This window comes from Narcine bancroftii, chromosome 4, assembly GCF_036971445.1.
Source record: "Narcine bancroftii isolate sNarBan1 chromosome 4, sNarBan1.hap1, whole genome shotgun sequence".
Lineage (NCBI taxonomy): Eukaryota > Metazoa > Chordata > Chondrichthyes > Torpediniformes > Narcinidae > Narcine > Narcine bancroftii.
The window spans coordinates 74,791,422-74,805,698 of NC_091472.1; the positions used below are offsets into that span (position 1 = coordinate 74,791,422).

The 14,277-nt window shown below is 39.9% G+C and overlaps 1 protein-coding gene across 6 annotated transcripts in view; it reads left to right on the forward strand.

Annotated features, from left to right (window-relative positions):
* Positions 1-14,277, forward strand: part of LOC138760692 (synaptojanin-2-like) — a 203,460-nt gene that overhangs the window by 160,369 nt on the left and 28,814 nt on the right. For 3 of the 6 annotated variants that reach the window (XM_069931634.1, XM_069931637.1, XM_069931638.1), the window contains exons 22-27: positions 2,942-3,085; positions 3,170-3,292; positions 3,379-3,491; positions 3,601-3,709; positions 3,764-3,939; positions 7,640-11,763. In XM_069931634.1, the coding sequence (XP_069787735.1) occupies positions 2,942-3,085; positions 3,170-3,292; positions 3,379-3,491; positions 3,601-3,709; positions 3,764-3,939; positions 7,640-8,146 (1,172 nt within the window). In that variant the 3' untranslated portion in view covers positions 8,147-11,763. Of the gene's footprint in view, positions 1-2,941; positions 3,086-3,169; positions 3,293-3,378; positions 3,492-3,600; positions 3,710-3,763; positions 3,940-7,639; positions 11,764-14,277 lie in introns of those variants that run through there. The other 3 variants (XM_069931636.1, XM_069931635.1, XR_011355814.1) reach the window with 3 other exon arrangements.

A 14,277-nucleotide genomic window follows, 5' to 3' on the forward strand; every position in this document is an offset into this window, starting at 1 on the left:
CTGAAGCTGAGAGAGGACAGCAAAACATGTAGCTACCTACACACAGGCAGTAAGAGGGCAAACGGCCAACATTACCACACCCAGCAAGGAAACCCGAAGCACGTCCACCTTCAACACTCAAGCCTCAGCTATGAGCCGAAAGCCCCTCTTGGGAAAGCAGAGTTGATGGAGGAGGGAGCTGCAGAGGCAAAATGGCAGAGGGTGAGGAAATGAAGGAAAATCCAAAAAGCCCCTCTCGACTGGCAACCAACATTGTAAGCAGTGGGAAGAAAAGGGTCCAGGAGCATACAGAAGCCAGCAACCTCACGTCGACTGAGGATGAAGCCAGCACGAGAGCCAGATTGAAGGCAGAGGAAGCACTGATATGAAGGGAAAAGAATGGAGGACAACAGGTTATGAGTAAACCCGAATGTGAATTGTACAGCACCCAGTGACCCACCCTCCCCCCCAACCCCCATCTCCTGAAGATGGAGGCAGTGCAGAAGCCATTGCTCCCAGCTCCAGAATGCAAGCCAGCCAGGAGACTGAGGAGTAGGAGCTCAGCTGGATCTCCCCTCCAACCAACAGCTTCACCTAAAGAAATCCCTCTCCCAGAGGAAGATCACCCTCTGTTCCTGAGACTGAAATCAGTGCAGCAGTTCACCAAAGCAGTGGGTATGAGGGTTCAGGCTGACTGACACTGGACTGTAAGGATTGCCAGCTGGAGACAAGGGAGATTAAAATAGCCACCCTTAATATGTGCAGTGTCAAAATCACTGCAATGTGTAAACTCCTTGCAATACCTTGCCAAAATAAAGGCAAATATGAATTTCCTACAGTAATGTGGGCTGCCACACCTCAGGAACTATTGGAGATGGTCATGGTGGTGGCCACAACTGTATGGTGGTGTATGGAGGGGAGGGGGAAGCAGTTGTCATGCATCCTGCCTGGGTATCTTATTATGGGGAGGCAACTTTGTAATTACTTTGGTTAAGGAGGTGGTTGGGGGGTGGGGACATTCTTGTAGTGGATCTAACGTACCGCGACACCCCGCTCTGGCTGATCAATGTGTATGCATCATCCATGTGGAATGAGAGGCTGGCCATCTTCCTGGACATCAACGTCCAGGCCAGATGTTCTGGCCAGTGACTTCAACATTGTGTTTATGTGTGTGTACTGCATAGAGCACTTTGCTGAATACATCAGGAATGATGAACGCATAAGCGGAGTGATGTTGCCGGGCAGAGGAGGCACTCTGGTCAAAACCTCCTTGCATTTGGACATCGTCATCTCCAGTCTGCATCAGCTGCCAAGGTTAGCCAGAAGAGGAACTGATCTGGCTGGTTTGGCATCCATTCACAGACACTTCTGATGACCTGAAAGTGTTGGGGATCTGGTTTGCCAAGGTGTGCAACAAAAATGAGTCTGGGTGTGCTGCTCCCTCTCAATAATGGAAAGACCTGGACATTAAGTGTGAGGTGCTCTTGGTACTACTGTATGTGGCACAGGTATGGACCATCCCCCACACCCTCGCCCTGGCGTTCGCCAGACAATGGTGGGAAAGAGTGCACCTATCATGACCCTCATCCTGATAACCACCTTCATGTGTGCTGCAACAGACTGTGCAAGGAACCAAGGGACGAGGGCACCAAGTGTCTCTATGTGCTGAGATTCTGTCTACCCCAGGATAGGCCTGGCTCTGTTGCAGACAAACATCTTTGATCACTACCTGATGGACATGGTCAGCATAGAATATCTGGCTGATATCAAGGGACAAGGACTTGGTGGATACTGTAGAGTGGTTCCCTGAGCAGACTGTCCAGATCATTTGGCGGAATGCCTCATCCCTAGTGCTCACTTATAAGCATCAGGACTTGGCTGTCACTGAGAGGCACCCTTATGGTCATATCCTTCCTGTATGACTGGAATCTCAGCCACCTCTGCAGAATGTGGATTTACTAAGAGTGTGTGGAGTTGGATGCAAAGGTCCCTGTCACAGATCATGCCCAGCAGGAGGTTAACAGAGAACTCTCAGATTTACGGCTGTTTCTGGGACACAGGCAGAAACAGATATCCAGAGCTGCTGGAAGACCATCCATTTGGTGAGGAATGCATATTCGCCTGCCCAAAACAGAGCTTTCCAGCATACCAAGATGTCCGTGAGGGAAAGCTGCAGGTGAACATACTGAGGAATGCACTGAGCTTGACGCTGGTGCAGCCAACACAAGGGCAGTGTGGAGAAGAACCACAGTCTAGGATCCTTCCATTACCAGATGCATACAGGTTGAAACTGGAGAGAAGCCCCTCAAATGAATGTGGTGGAAAGGGTAGAAAATTAGAGAATTAATATAGCAAGTACAGAAATATGATATAGGAATATGTCTCTACACATTTTTCTTTTGCACGTAGTTTTATTGCGGATAAAGTTTATTTTTGGAAAAAAAATGTTTGTTCTCCACCTTTTGTCCATTTGTGTGAAACACACAAAATGGTCAAGGAACTCTGGGTCAGGCAGCATCCATGGAAGGTACAAGATTGTTGAGTTTTGGTTTAAAACATTTCATCAGGAATTGCAGTCTGGCAGGAAGAAGAAAGGTGTGGGTGATGGGCAGGTGATGAGGGACGGGAATGAGGCTAGAAAGATAGGAAACGCAAGGGGATGGGGGTTGTTTGAGAAAACTATGTTATTGCTGTCTGGTTGGAGACTGGCAAGACAGAAGGTGGTATGCATCCATTTTGTGAGAGGCCTCAAGCTGGCAGTATAGTAAGCTACAGACAGATGTCCCAGTATGGGAATTTGAAGTGACTGGTCACAGGAAGGTCCTGGATGTTGTGGCAAAGTGATTTCCCCAACTGCCTCTGTTACCTGGGAGGTGTTGTGTGGCTATTCTCTATGGATGGTATGATCATAGTGTTCAACTGTGTTGAACCAAAGTAAAATATTGCCCTTTCTATTAAACAGGAGATATAGATGAAGATTTGGATGAAACTCTTCCTCAGTACTTGGTGAACCACAAAACTACATCTGAAGAACTTCCAGAATATGGTGTTAAGGAGGGTGTTGAACCTTATATGCCAAACAGAAATCCTTGCCCTGAATTTGCAGGTATGCAACAACTTGAAGACAATGAAGAGTTTCTCATTTTTTAGCCAAAGGGCTAAGTATATTTGCAATTTTCTGGCATCCTAGATGAAGCAGAAATGGTCACAGAAAACCAGGAGTCAACACCATGTAAATTCCGACCACGAAGTACCAGCAGATCCATGTCAGCACCTGACCGACCTCAACCCCCCCAACGACCTCCTCCTCCAAGTAAGGACCATCATAGAGTCATTTGCATAACAATACTCATGACATGTCATCTGTTAATACAGTATTCAATCTGTATTTTCCACCAGTGATGTGCATGAAGAAATCTGAGTCTGATGTTTGGCGTCCACCTGATGAAAGTTGTTTCCAATCATGTGCCAACACTGAAGTTCAGAAGCTGTCATCATCAGCTCCACTATGTGTATGTAACTAGGGTCGGGCACTCTGTGGGGGCTCTTTGTGGGTGTGGCAATCCTCCTTTGTCGCTTCTAATATCTTAACAGTTGGATGCACATGCATTTTTTTCACAGTCATCACAAAGAACTGGGATAAGCAAACCATATAATGTGAGGCAAATCAAGACAACCAGCACTGAGGAAGCAGAACAGGCAATAAAGCATTTAATGGAACAGAGATCTGGTGAGTAGAGGTTAATTTAGTGCATACACTCCACTGTAAACAAAAGTCCTTCAGTTGATTTTTGTTGCTTTGTTCCAGGAACATGTTCTGTGGATGACACCTGTCACCCTTTCCCACCTCCAGGACCCATCTTCACCTCATCACTTCATTCTCGCATTTCTTCTCAGCATTTTGTTCCAAGTCCAGTCATTCACATCCAAGAAGAAATCATACAAGTAAAACAAAACTTGGTGAGTGGACTTCTACTGCAACATGCTTTATTTGGGGGGGAAAAAAACAAGATTGATTTTAAAGGATTTAAATCATTTTTACGTTTGCCTCAATCTGCAATAGAACATTTTTCTATTCAATTACCTCCTGGTCAGCACCACTGCCCATTTAATGCCATTCAAGACCCTGATGGCTTTGAGAATGGTTTTTGATTTTTTTTCAAAAATATACATAATAAAATGTTCCCTCTTCCCCCCCCCCCCCCCCCCCCCTCCATATTTACAGATCCACACACTGTCAGAGCTTACATATCTTTTAAATATATAGAATACAATCGGGGAAATCACATTTGGATAGGTATAATCGTGACATTCATGGTCATTTTTTTAATTACTGTATTTGGGCCCCAATATGGTCCAGGTTTGGCTGCCAAATCTTTACAAAATTGTTGTTTTTTCCTAGAGATTTGACACTCCATTTATAGATAAAATCCTTTGCTTACCCCTCCCTCATTGAGTACATTCCCATCTGAATCCGAGGGTGGGTGTCTTCCATAAAGGAGGTTGCGAGAAGTCTAGCTTGGGCAGCTAAGTAGTATTTTTTTAAAATATCGAAGTCTAAGTCCTCCCAGCCTGTAGTCTCATGTCAATTTTACCAGTGTGATTTTTGGTACCTTATTATGCCATAGGAACTGTATAACATGATTGTTTAATAATTAAAAGAATCTTTTAGGTAACAGAATAGGAAGCGATTGAAAAAAAATACTGTTGTCTTGGCAATACTTTCATTTTGATGCAATTAACCCTTCCCACTAGAGTAATTGGTCTCTCCATTTCTGCAGGTCTTCTTCTATCTTCCCTAAAAAATTAACATAATCTTATGCTTTTGCTAATATCTTATAATTGGCATTTAACAGAGAGATTGTTCTATATGATGAAGTTTTTAATGGGTCTCTTTATTTGCTGGTTACACTGTAGTAATCACAGTTGAGAATGATTCCAGAAGGTTTGTGTTTCTACTGCTTGGTCCAGAACATCCAATTACGTGGCATTAGTAATTCTTTAAAATGTGTGTAAAATTCAGGTGGGATCCATCCTCCCCCGGTGATTTATTAGCCTGTAGGATACCCAGGGCTTTTTCAATTTCTTCTCTTGTAAAGGGGGTATCTAGTTCTATCTTTTCTCTCTCTTCTAGTTTTGGAAGTTTAACATTCAGCAAAAATTCTTCCATTTCATTCTCGTCTTCTAGTAATTCTAATTTGTATAATTTTGTGTAATATTGTCTAAAGATGTCATCAATTTCATTTTGTTTATATGCTAGAGTGCCTGTCTCTGTTTTTATAGTTTAGCATTCTTGATGACTCCTCTGCTTTAATTTGCCAAGATATAACTTTGTGTCTGTTCACATAACTCATATTATTGTTGTTTTTAATATAGCCAGCTTTTTCTGTTCTATATGTTTGTATTGTATTATAGCTTAGCCTTTTATTCACCAGTAGTCTATATTCTTCTTGTAGTCCTGTTCTTTGATTTTTTTTCTAATTGTATAATATCTTTCTCCAAACTGTTTACTTCTGCCATATATTCTCTCAATATTCTTTGTATAGGATATAAGTTGTTCCCTTTATGGTTTGAATATATTCCATATCAAAAAACTATTATTAGTAGATGGCTGATTTAAGTAGCGTGGTATTGAGACACCATCTGTATACATTTTCCTGTTTTTCCATTATTGATCTGATAGAAGCCTCGCTAGTATTCTGTTTTTATCATTCTACTTTTTAACTGGGCAGACATTAAAAATAAATCAATCCTTGTATGTGAATCGTGCATTCTTGAGTCATCTCTCTCTCTCTGAGATTTATTGCCTCCATATATTGATAAGATTTAGACCCTTCAGATATGAAATTGCAGTTTTTGCCATTTTCACTGGTGTTACTTTTCTTGAAGATTTATCTAGTATTTTTAAGATATCCTTCAAAGACTTCATCATCATAATTTGGGGAATAAATATTCATAAATGTCCATGCTTCTCCATAAATTTGTCTTATCTTCCAGCTTGGTCAATTGATGTAACTTCTATTAATACTGGTGTATTTTTATTAATTAGAATAACTACTCCTCTTGCCTTTGAACCAAAGGAAGATAATGATATTTGTCCACCCATCCTCTTTTTAATTTATCATGTTGCAATTTGGTAAGATGCGCTTCCTACAGAAAGATTATATCCACTTTTAATTTCTTTCGGTATGCCTAAACCCTTTCCTTTTCACCATCTGTAATATTAAGACTAATAGATTTTAGTGTTTTATCCATTCCATTTTTCAAACAAATATTGTATAACAATAAAATCTTTCAAATTTTAAAAATAATACTGTTACATTTCCCTTTTAAGAAACATACACATCCTTAGCTTTGATGGTGACATAAACAATAGAACCCAAAAGCCTCCCCTTTAGTGCCATCTTTTAAAGCCACTCCTCTCTTGGCGGCATTTTCCCCCTTACATGGTGTCCCCACCCTGCCACTTTCCTTTCTTTCCAGGGATCTCCATGTATACTACAATGAATTTTCTTTTAGCAGGTAAAAAACAAGATGGCTAAGTTCTACAAAATAGAAAAGAAATACATCCTTCAGTTAATCCCGTTCCAAAATGGTCTTTACAATTTTCTTATCTGGCAGCTCAAATCTCTTCACAACTTTTGTAAAAACTCTTCCACCACTTTATTCTGGAAAATTCATCGATTACCTTCTGGGACATCAACCCTCAACATCGTTGGGTAAATCATTGAATATTTTAAGTTTTTGGATTGCAGTTGTCTCTTTACCTCATCAAATTCTTCTCTTTGTTTGACCAGAACAAGGCTAAAGTCCTGAAAAAAACATTACTTTATTATTGTGCACCAATAATGGGTCATTGTTATTTTTTGAATCTTCTTATGCTGCTCCCAGTAACTTGAAAGTCTTACCAAAACTGGTCGTGGTCACTGTTCGCCGATTCTTCTGGTCTGAATGATCCCTTTCAATTTGCAGCTTTGAGTTTAACTTTTGTCCCAGCATCTGAGGGATCCATGTTTCAAAGAAGCCCACCAGGTCTTTCCCCTCGATTCCTCCTCTCAGCTCGATGATTCTTACATTGTTGTGTCTGCTGAAATTTTCCATATGATCTTGTTATCATTCCTTTTCTGTGTGTCCCATGTTTTTGCTTTTTCTTCTATAGCCTTTAGTCTGTTTTTTGTTTTGTCCAGCTCAACCTCCACTTGAGTCATTTGTTCCATTAAATCTTCCATGATTTCTTTGAGACATTTCCAATGCCTCATTGCTGATTCAACGCTCATAAAATGAGTGTACAAAGTTTCCATCTTGTTCAGGATGTTGGTTGTTGCTTCTTCAGTTTTTGGTTGCCTTGGTCGTTAAGTACTAGTTTTATCCATTTTGATGATGATATTCTAATTTTTGAGCTTTCAAACTGCCTTTTTAATATTATTTATCGAGAGCTCTTTCAAAACCAGTCTGCTCAGATCCTCTGCATGGTCATGCCCCCAAGGTGCAGGTCTTAATGCTTCTGCTCCTTCTACCCCAAGATGGCAGAGAGGAGATGGGGAGTTTTATGATTTCTACTGCCTTCTTCAGGCAGCACCTCACATAAATGCATTCAATGTGTGAAGAGATATATAGTTCCAGTACCCTCAATTGCTAAAATTTGTTCTTCCATCCACAGCGCTCATCACAGACTGCAAAAAATAAGAAATCGAACACTCATACCATGGCTCCAACAGATTCCAACCCAGAGGAAAAATCAACATCATTGCCTTGGATCAAACATTCAGGAAGGATCGAGCAGCTATCCTCTCTGATGCCCAAACAAGACAAGCAGAGTCTCAGCAATAGAACTTCACCTGAGGCTAGTTATAGTCAAGGCACTTACACAGCGGGTGTATCCGCTGTACCAATTGCACCTCCACGGCGAAAAAAGAATACACCTTCTTATCCCCAAAATGACAACAATGCCCTCATAAAAGGAGTGAATAATAACATCCCTCACAGCCTTGACCCTACATTCGAGTCAGACAGTAAGAAAGAGCTGTTGAAATTGAGCAATATCCACAGCACACTGAGTAATCGCTGTAAGCTTCTCCAGGATACTCATTCTTCAGATGCCAACCAGCTCACAGATGACTCTCAGCTTCTGACCAAGTCAATCCTATCACAAACCAAACCCCACTGAACCAACCTGTAGCTGAGACTGAAATTAAGGGCTTCATCTTCCTACAGCTTTCAGGAAAGTAGACAGTAGAGAATGGCTCTAATTTTGTGTCAGACAAAAGTGTATTTATTCAATGAAGATGTAGCAAACTGTCACTAATAATACAAACTGAAGATCCATCAATCACCTTTCAAAGACAATTCCATCTGCAAAGCATTTGTGAACAACCTTGCCTTACACAGATCTTTAAGCAGCAATAAGATTGAGGAAAAAAAGAGTTTGCAACACATTACATGTCCTCAGATTGTTTCCTGGTGTCGATTCAGTGTGTTGTCTACAATTGCTACAACATTCTCAGCACTGCTTCTACATTTCAGTGACGAATACAAGAGCCATTCTCCATCCAAGTAAAGGGATACCCTTGCTAATGAACACAGCACCATAAGAAACTTCAGATTCAGTTCAGTTATGACATGCAAATATCAAAGACTACATCACTCATATTAAGTCTACTTTCCTCTCAATGAACAATTCCTATTCCACCCCTTCACTCTACACTACTTTCAATAAGATAATTGATCTAATTTTTAGCTTCAACCACTTTGATCAATGATCCTCTTAATCCTTCACTACCCAGTAGTGCATATCATTTTATCTCAGCATGACATCATTCAATGCAACAACCACAAGATCAGTCAAAGCTTTTAATTGATTCACAACCGTTGTCACGCCACCCAGCCCATCATGTCTGCATCAACAATGAGACACACCTCTAGAAACTATTACTGCACTACATCAACTTTGCTGATCCCTTCCTGATCTTCCATGTTTCAAAGAGGCATCAACTTTCTGATCTGTAGCCATTATCGACAGTCTACTCTTTCAACACAAAATTCATCCTACTACTATTTTCTTTTACAACAACCAAAACTATAAACACCACATCAAGTGCACTCTTACCCACTCCCCAGGCAATGAAGAAAGCCCTATGTAACATTTAAATGCCATTTTTATAGCAATACATTCCATCTTTCCCTCTCTGTGCTTTAAGTACATACTAATTTTCTTTTCACATATGCACCCTTCATTTACTATTGTACATTATTTATAAAATATACATTTCTACAGGTGACCTGTGTCAACAACTCAATTAACTTGCACACACCACTGGACTCAATTGTACATGATTTATAAAATATACATTTCTACAGGTGACCTGTCTCAATGACTCAATTAACTTGCACACACCACTGGACTCAATTGTACATGATTTATAAAATATACATTTCTACAGGTGACCTGTCTCAACAACTCAATCAACTTGCACACACCACTGGATTCCATTTTCTCACAACATATAGAGTAGCAAAAAAAAGTCAACTCTATGATACACACACACTCCTCCACCATCTAAGGACATTGTTGCCACTTACCTGCATCCATCCCATGTCCCTTTATTTCCTTAATATTTATCATCATGTGAGATGTTCTCAAAGATTTACCACCTGCTTATTTATACAACTTTTAATTATTTCCTGGTTCCACACATCCCAACAAGGGTGAACATCATTCCTCCATCTACCACGCCAACCCATCACTGAGTGAAAGTGGGAATAAGGAGCTGGGGTCTCATGATCAGCCAATTCAGTATTGAATAGTGGAACAGTTTTGAGGGTCTGAATGGCATTCTCCTGTACATACATACAATTTGATAATGCTCAAATATTCCAAATGCAGTCTAAGTAGAGACCTTTGTTACATGTTAACATTGGCAACTCACAATTCAGAATGTGTTCCCAACTGCAAAGTGCTGATAATACCAATTATCAAAGGGGTGGTCACACCATAGCATGCAGAAAAAAATATAAGCAAAAGTGCAGTACTGTGAACTGGACACTCATCTCCACCTACCACTATCAGGCCAGAAACCAGGATGAGGGTAGGACATGTGGATTAGCTGACTACTCCTTCACCCAGATATTCAAGCACTACAGCAATCCAAAAATCCTTTCACATTCAGAACAACTAGCCCTACAATCCTTCATAGCTCAGTCCAAATATGTCACTATGCTGACTTCAAATCTCCCCATCTTCAACATCCCATCATTTCCTGAGGCAGAATCAGTCGTCCAAATTTTATTCCTGCAGACCGTTTTCCTTTGCCTCCAACATGGACAAGCGGTACCAGAATGTGGCAAGATGAAAATAACTCTTCCACCCTGCTTCCTCATGCAGATGCAGCAAAAAATTTTGTCTATCACTTTCCCTAACAATAGTCAAGGCTTCAATTTTATTCCATAGTAATACATCTTTGATTTTCCTAATATCTTCTAATAATGTTGTTGCTAAGTACATATCAACCTAGAAAAAGCCATAGCAGAAACAGACAGTCAAATTTGACCTCACAATCGTCATCTCTTCCACTTCAAAGTCTACTGTGAGAGGAGATGACTTGTCCCCATGTATCTCATCATGGATTATCTTGGAATGACTTTCTGTAATCTTCTGAAAAAGATCACAGCTAAAATATATTGCTCTGGAGTCGACCTGAAATGCCACCGTATGATAACAAATGAAACTATGTTTATTTATTCCAAAAAAAAATTAAAATGAACATTTCACTGGAAGAAATTATTATTCATCACATCAAAAGCAAGTTCAATGTGCAAAAGTGCTCAACAGCAGAACAGACATTTCTGACATTGATCCTCAACATCAGTGATACTATGTGTGGATTGTTGGTAATTCAGGGCTGTATTTTTAGCCATCATTATTCCAAGTTAAATTTTACAGTAATAAAGCTCAAAAACTGAATCTTTACCCCGCCACATCTATGTCAACTACTACTGATCCCATCCGTCCTTCTCCCACACTACCACTTCCTTCTGACCTTTGAGAATTCGAGGGTTCCTCATGATCTCCTGTTTCTGTCAACCATCAGCTTCCAGTCTGAAAAAAAATCCCAAAATCCCCTTTAAACATCTACCCCCAACTTAAACACATCCCCTCTGCTGTAAATATCACTCAAACTGATCTATCCACCTCATAATTTTAATTGACTCATTCACATCTGCAAACTTCTTATTAACATGCTATTCCAGACATTTTATCCTTTTTTTAATTCACCTGACAATAGTTGTGTTCATAGAACATGGCTTTTGTAGCCACATTGACAAAGTATTATTCTTCCAACTCAAATTTGCATTATCCCCATTAAAACAGCAAGATGATATCATTACTCCAGTTGAAATGAATAACTAGACAAAATTAAAATTCTACATTATACACTTCATTTTTATTAATAGTTCTGTCCAGGTCTTAAATATTAGTAATATTCAAATCCAGCAAACTATGCACAGTAGATTAATCTCCTGATAAATTTGATATGAATAAACCATGAATTTTACAATTAATGTTCAAATGTCATTCACTTTCTGCACATTATTTTGATGTCCTTGATTTGAACCAACGTCACTTTATAGAAGGGAGACATTCTCCCACAAGTGCTGTACAATTCTGTTAGGTAATGGATCATTAACATTCCAGAGTCCACGTATTCACATTCTAGCCAAAATACTGTATACATATGTTGTCAATATTCTAGACCAGACACTGTAATAAAGAATTGGGTATTATTCCATTTCGACATTGCTCACAAATGTTGACTGTAACTCTGCTAAAGTCACTCTGGGTGGCACATTAATATTCCAGGTTGCATTCCATATCAACATATAATTGGTTATTCACATCAGTCACTGTCTGCCAGCCTCAAATTTTCCCAATTCATACACAATTAAATTTTCCTGCTCAAATACCACAGGCAATTTTCACTAAAAACCAGTCTAGAAGAAAATGTAGAAGATGTGTTAACATTCAAAATCATTCACCCTTTGTGTGTGTCATTCATTTTTCTTGGCCACGTGCTCTCTGTATCATATACTGTAACTCAGATATTACTTCAAATCAATATTCCAAATCAAACACTGAGCAAATTTATCAACATTCACTCTCCCCGAAGAGCCTATGCATGTGTCATTTATAAGGCTCATCAAACTATGTGAATAACTGTCTCATACACTTTTCATAATATGTCAGAAATTATGTTCAGTTGTTATTATTCTCATTTGGACACAGTATCTCAATCACATTTAGGGCTTCAACGCTGCATTCACATATTACTTGCACCCCAAGTTAAAATTACATGCATTTCTCCAACATTTCACTACAGACACTATGTATGTGACAAATGTGGTTAAAAATGCACTATATTCTGATGTTATTAACAAACTGAACATGGTTTTAATATTCCACAAACACACCTTAGTATTCATGTTTGGAGACTTTATACACATTTTATTCATAAAAACTATTTTAATATTTGGATTCATATTCTTTATGCATGTGGCATTAAGACAGGTTGTGCTTTGTTCATCCATGCAACAGTTCAATGTGCTTGAAATTCTTCATAATGGAAGACCTAGACCATGGGCTTATTGTTAATTTACCTCCACAGACACCACACACATCATTTACTCTTCTGAATCTCTACACAAAGTATTGAGATTCTTGAATGAATGATATTTTCATCTCAGAGACTGAATGCACATTTAATTATTATTCTTGTTGAACCTCTCTTTACGCATGGGTCACTTATTTTAACCACAGAATTGATTTACTTGAATATGGCATTAATATTCCAGTATACACAATGTGTGCTCTGGATATGAAATATTCAGACAAAGTACTCTACTCTTTGAAAAATGTTTCAGGACAGATGCTCTTTTCCTTGTGTATCTGTTCTTTCCTTGGCTTGGCTTCACGGACGAAGATTTATAGAGGGGTATGTCCACCTCTGCTGCCAGCTCGTTGGTGACTGACAAGTCTGATGCGGGACAGGCAGGCACGGTTGCATGGTTGAATCTATTCTTTTCTTTCTTTCTTCTTTGGCTTGGCTTCGCGGACGAAGATTAATGGGGGTAATGTCCATGTCAGCTGCAGGCTCGTTTGTGGTTGACAAGTCCGATGTGGGACAGGCAGACACGGTTGCAGCAGTTGCAAGGGAAAATTGGTTGGTTGGGGTTGGGTGTTGGGTTTTTCCTCCTTTGTCTTTTGTCAGTGAGGTGGGCTCTGCGGTCTTCTTCCCGTCGAACTGTGAGGCGCCAAGATGCACGGTTTGAGGCGATATCAGCCCACTGGCGGTGGTCAATGTGGCAGGCACCAAGAGATTTCTTTAGGCAGTCCTTGTACCTCTTCTTTGGTTCGCCTCTGTCTCAGTGGCCAGTGGAGAGCTCGCCATATAACACGATCTTGGGAAGGTGATGGTCCTCCATTCTGGAGACGTGACCTACCCAGCACAGTTGGATCTTCAGCAGCGTGGATTCGATGCTGTCGGCCTCTGCCATCTCGAGTACTTCGATGTTGGTGATGAAGTCGCTCCAATGAATGTTGAGGATGGAGCGGAGACAACGCTGGTGGAAGCGTTCTAGGAGCCGTAGGTGATGCCGGTAGAGGACTCATGATTCGGAGCCGACCTAATTCACATACCACTTATATTCTACTTTAAACATTTAATGTATTTTACATCTCATCTTCTCTGTCGTATCGAACTTCCAGACCACATTCTGTGACTCAGAAGTATGGTTATACCAGTCACTTTGATTCAGTGCTCCTGCTGTACAGTTGCATTTTTATTTACAATTTGCAAACATATTTTTGGAGGTCTTGCATTATTAGCCAAATTTGCCAAAAACAGCATGACATGCACTTGCTGCATGCCATTGTGTTATTTAGTAACAGTACTCTTCCAAAACCAATTTGACCTAAATGTGACAACATACATCAAATTATGTGTACCAGCTATATTGATCTTGCACCCAGTAAAAATATTAACAGCAGCAGCAGGAAGAAACTTCCATCATCTGTACAATTTTGAGAGATCCCCATTATGTTCTATATTTATTTGTGATGACATGTCAAATAATTAGTTAAAAGAACTGCATTTAGAGTGCTTTACACAAACTAGATCAGCCACATCTCATTTAAATCTATATCCAGTGGGAATCCTTACACTAGACGTAATGTAGTAGGATGATCAGATTCCTGAATAGCGGCAGAAAGGAACTGAACATTGAGCAAATCAACTGAAAGGAAGG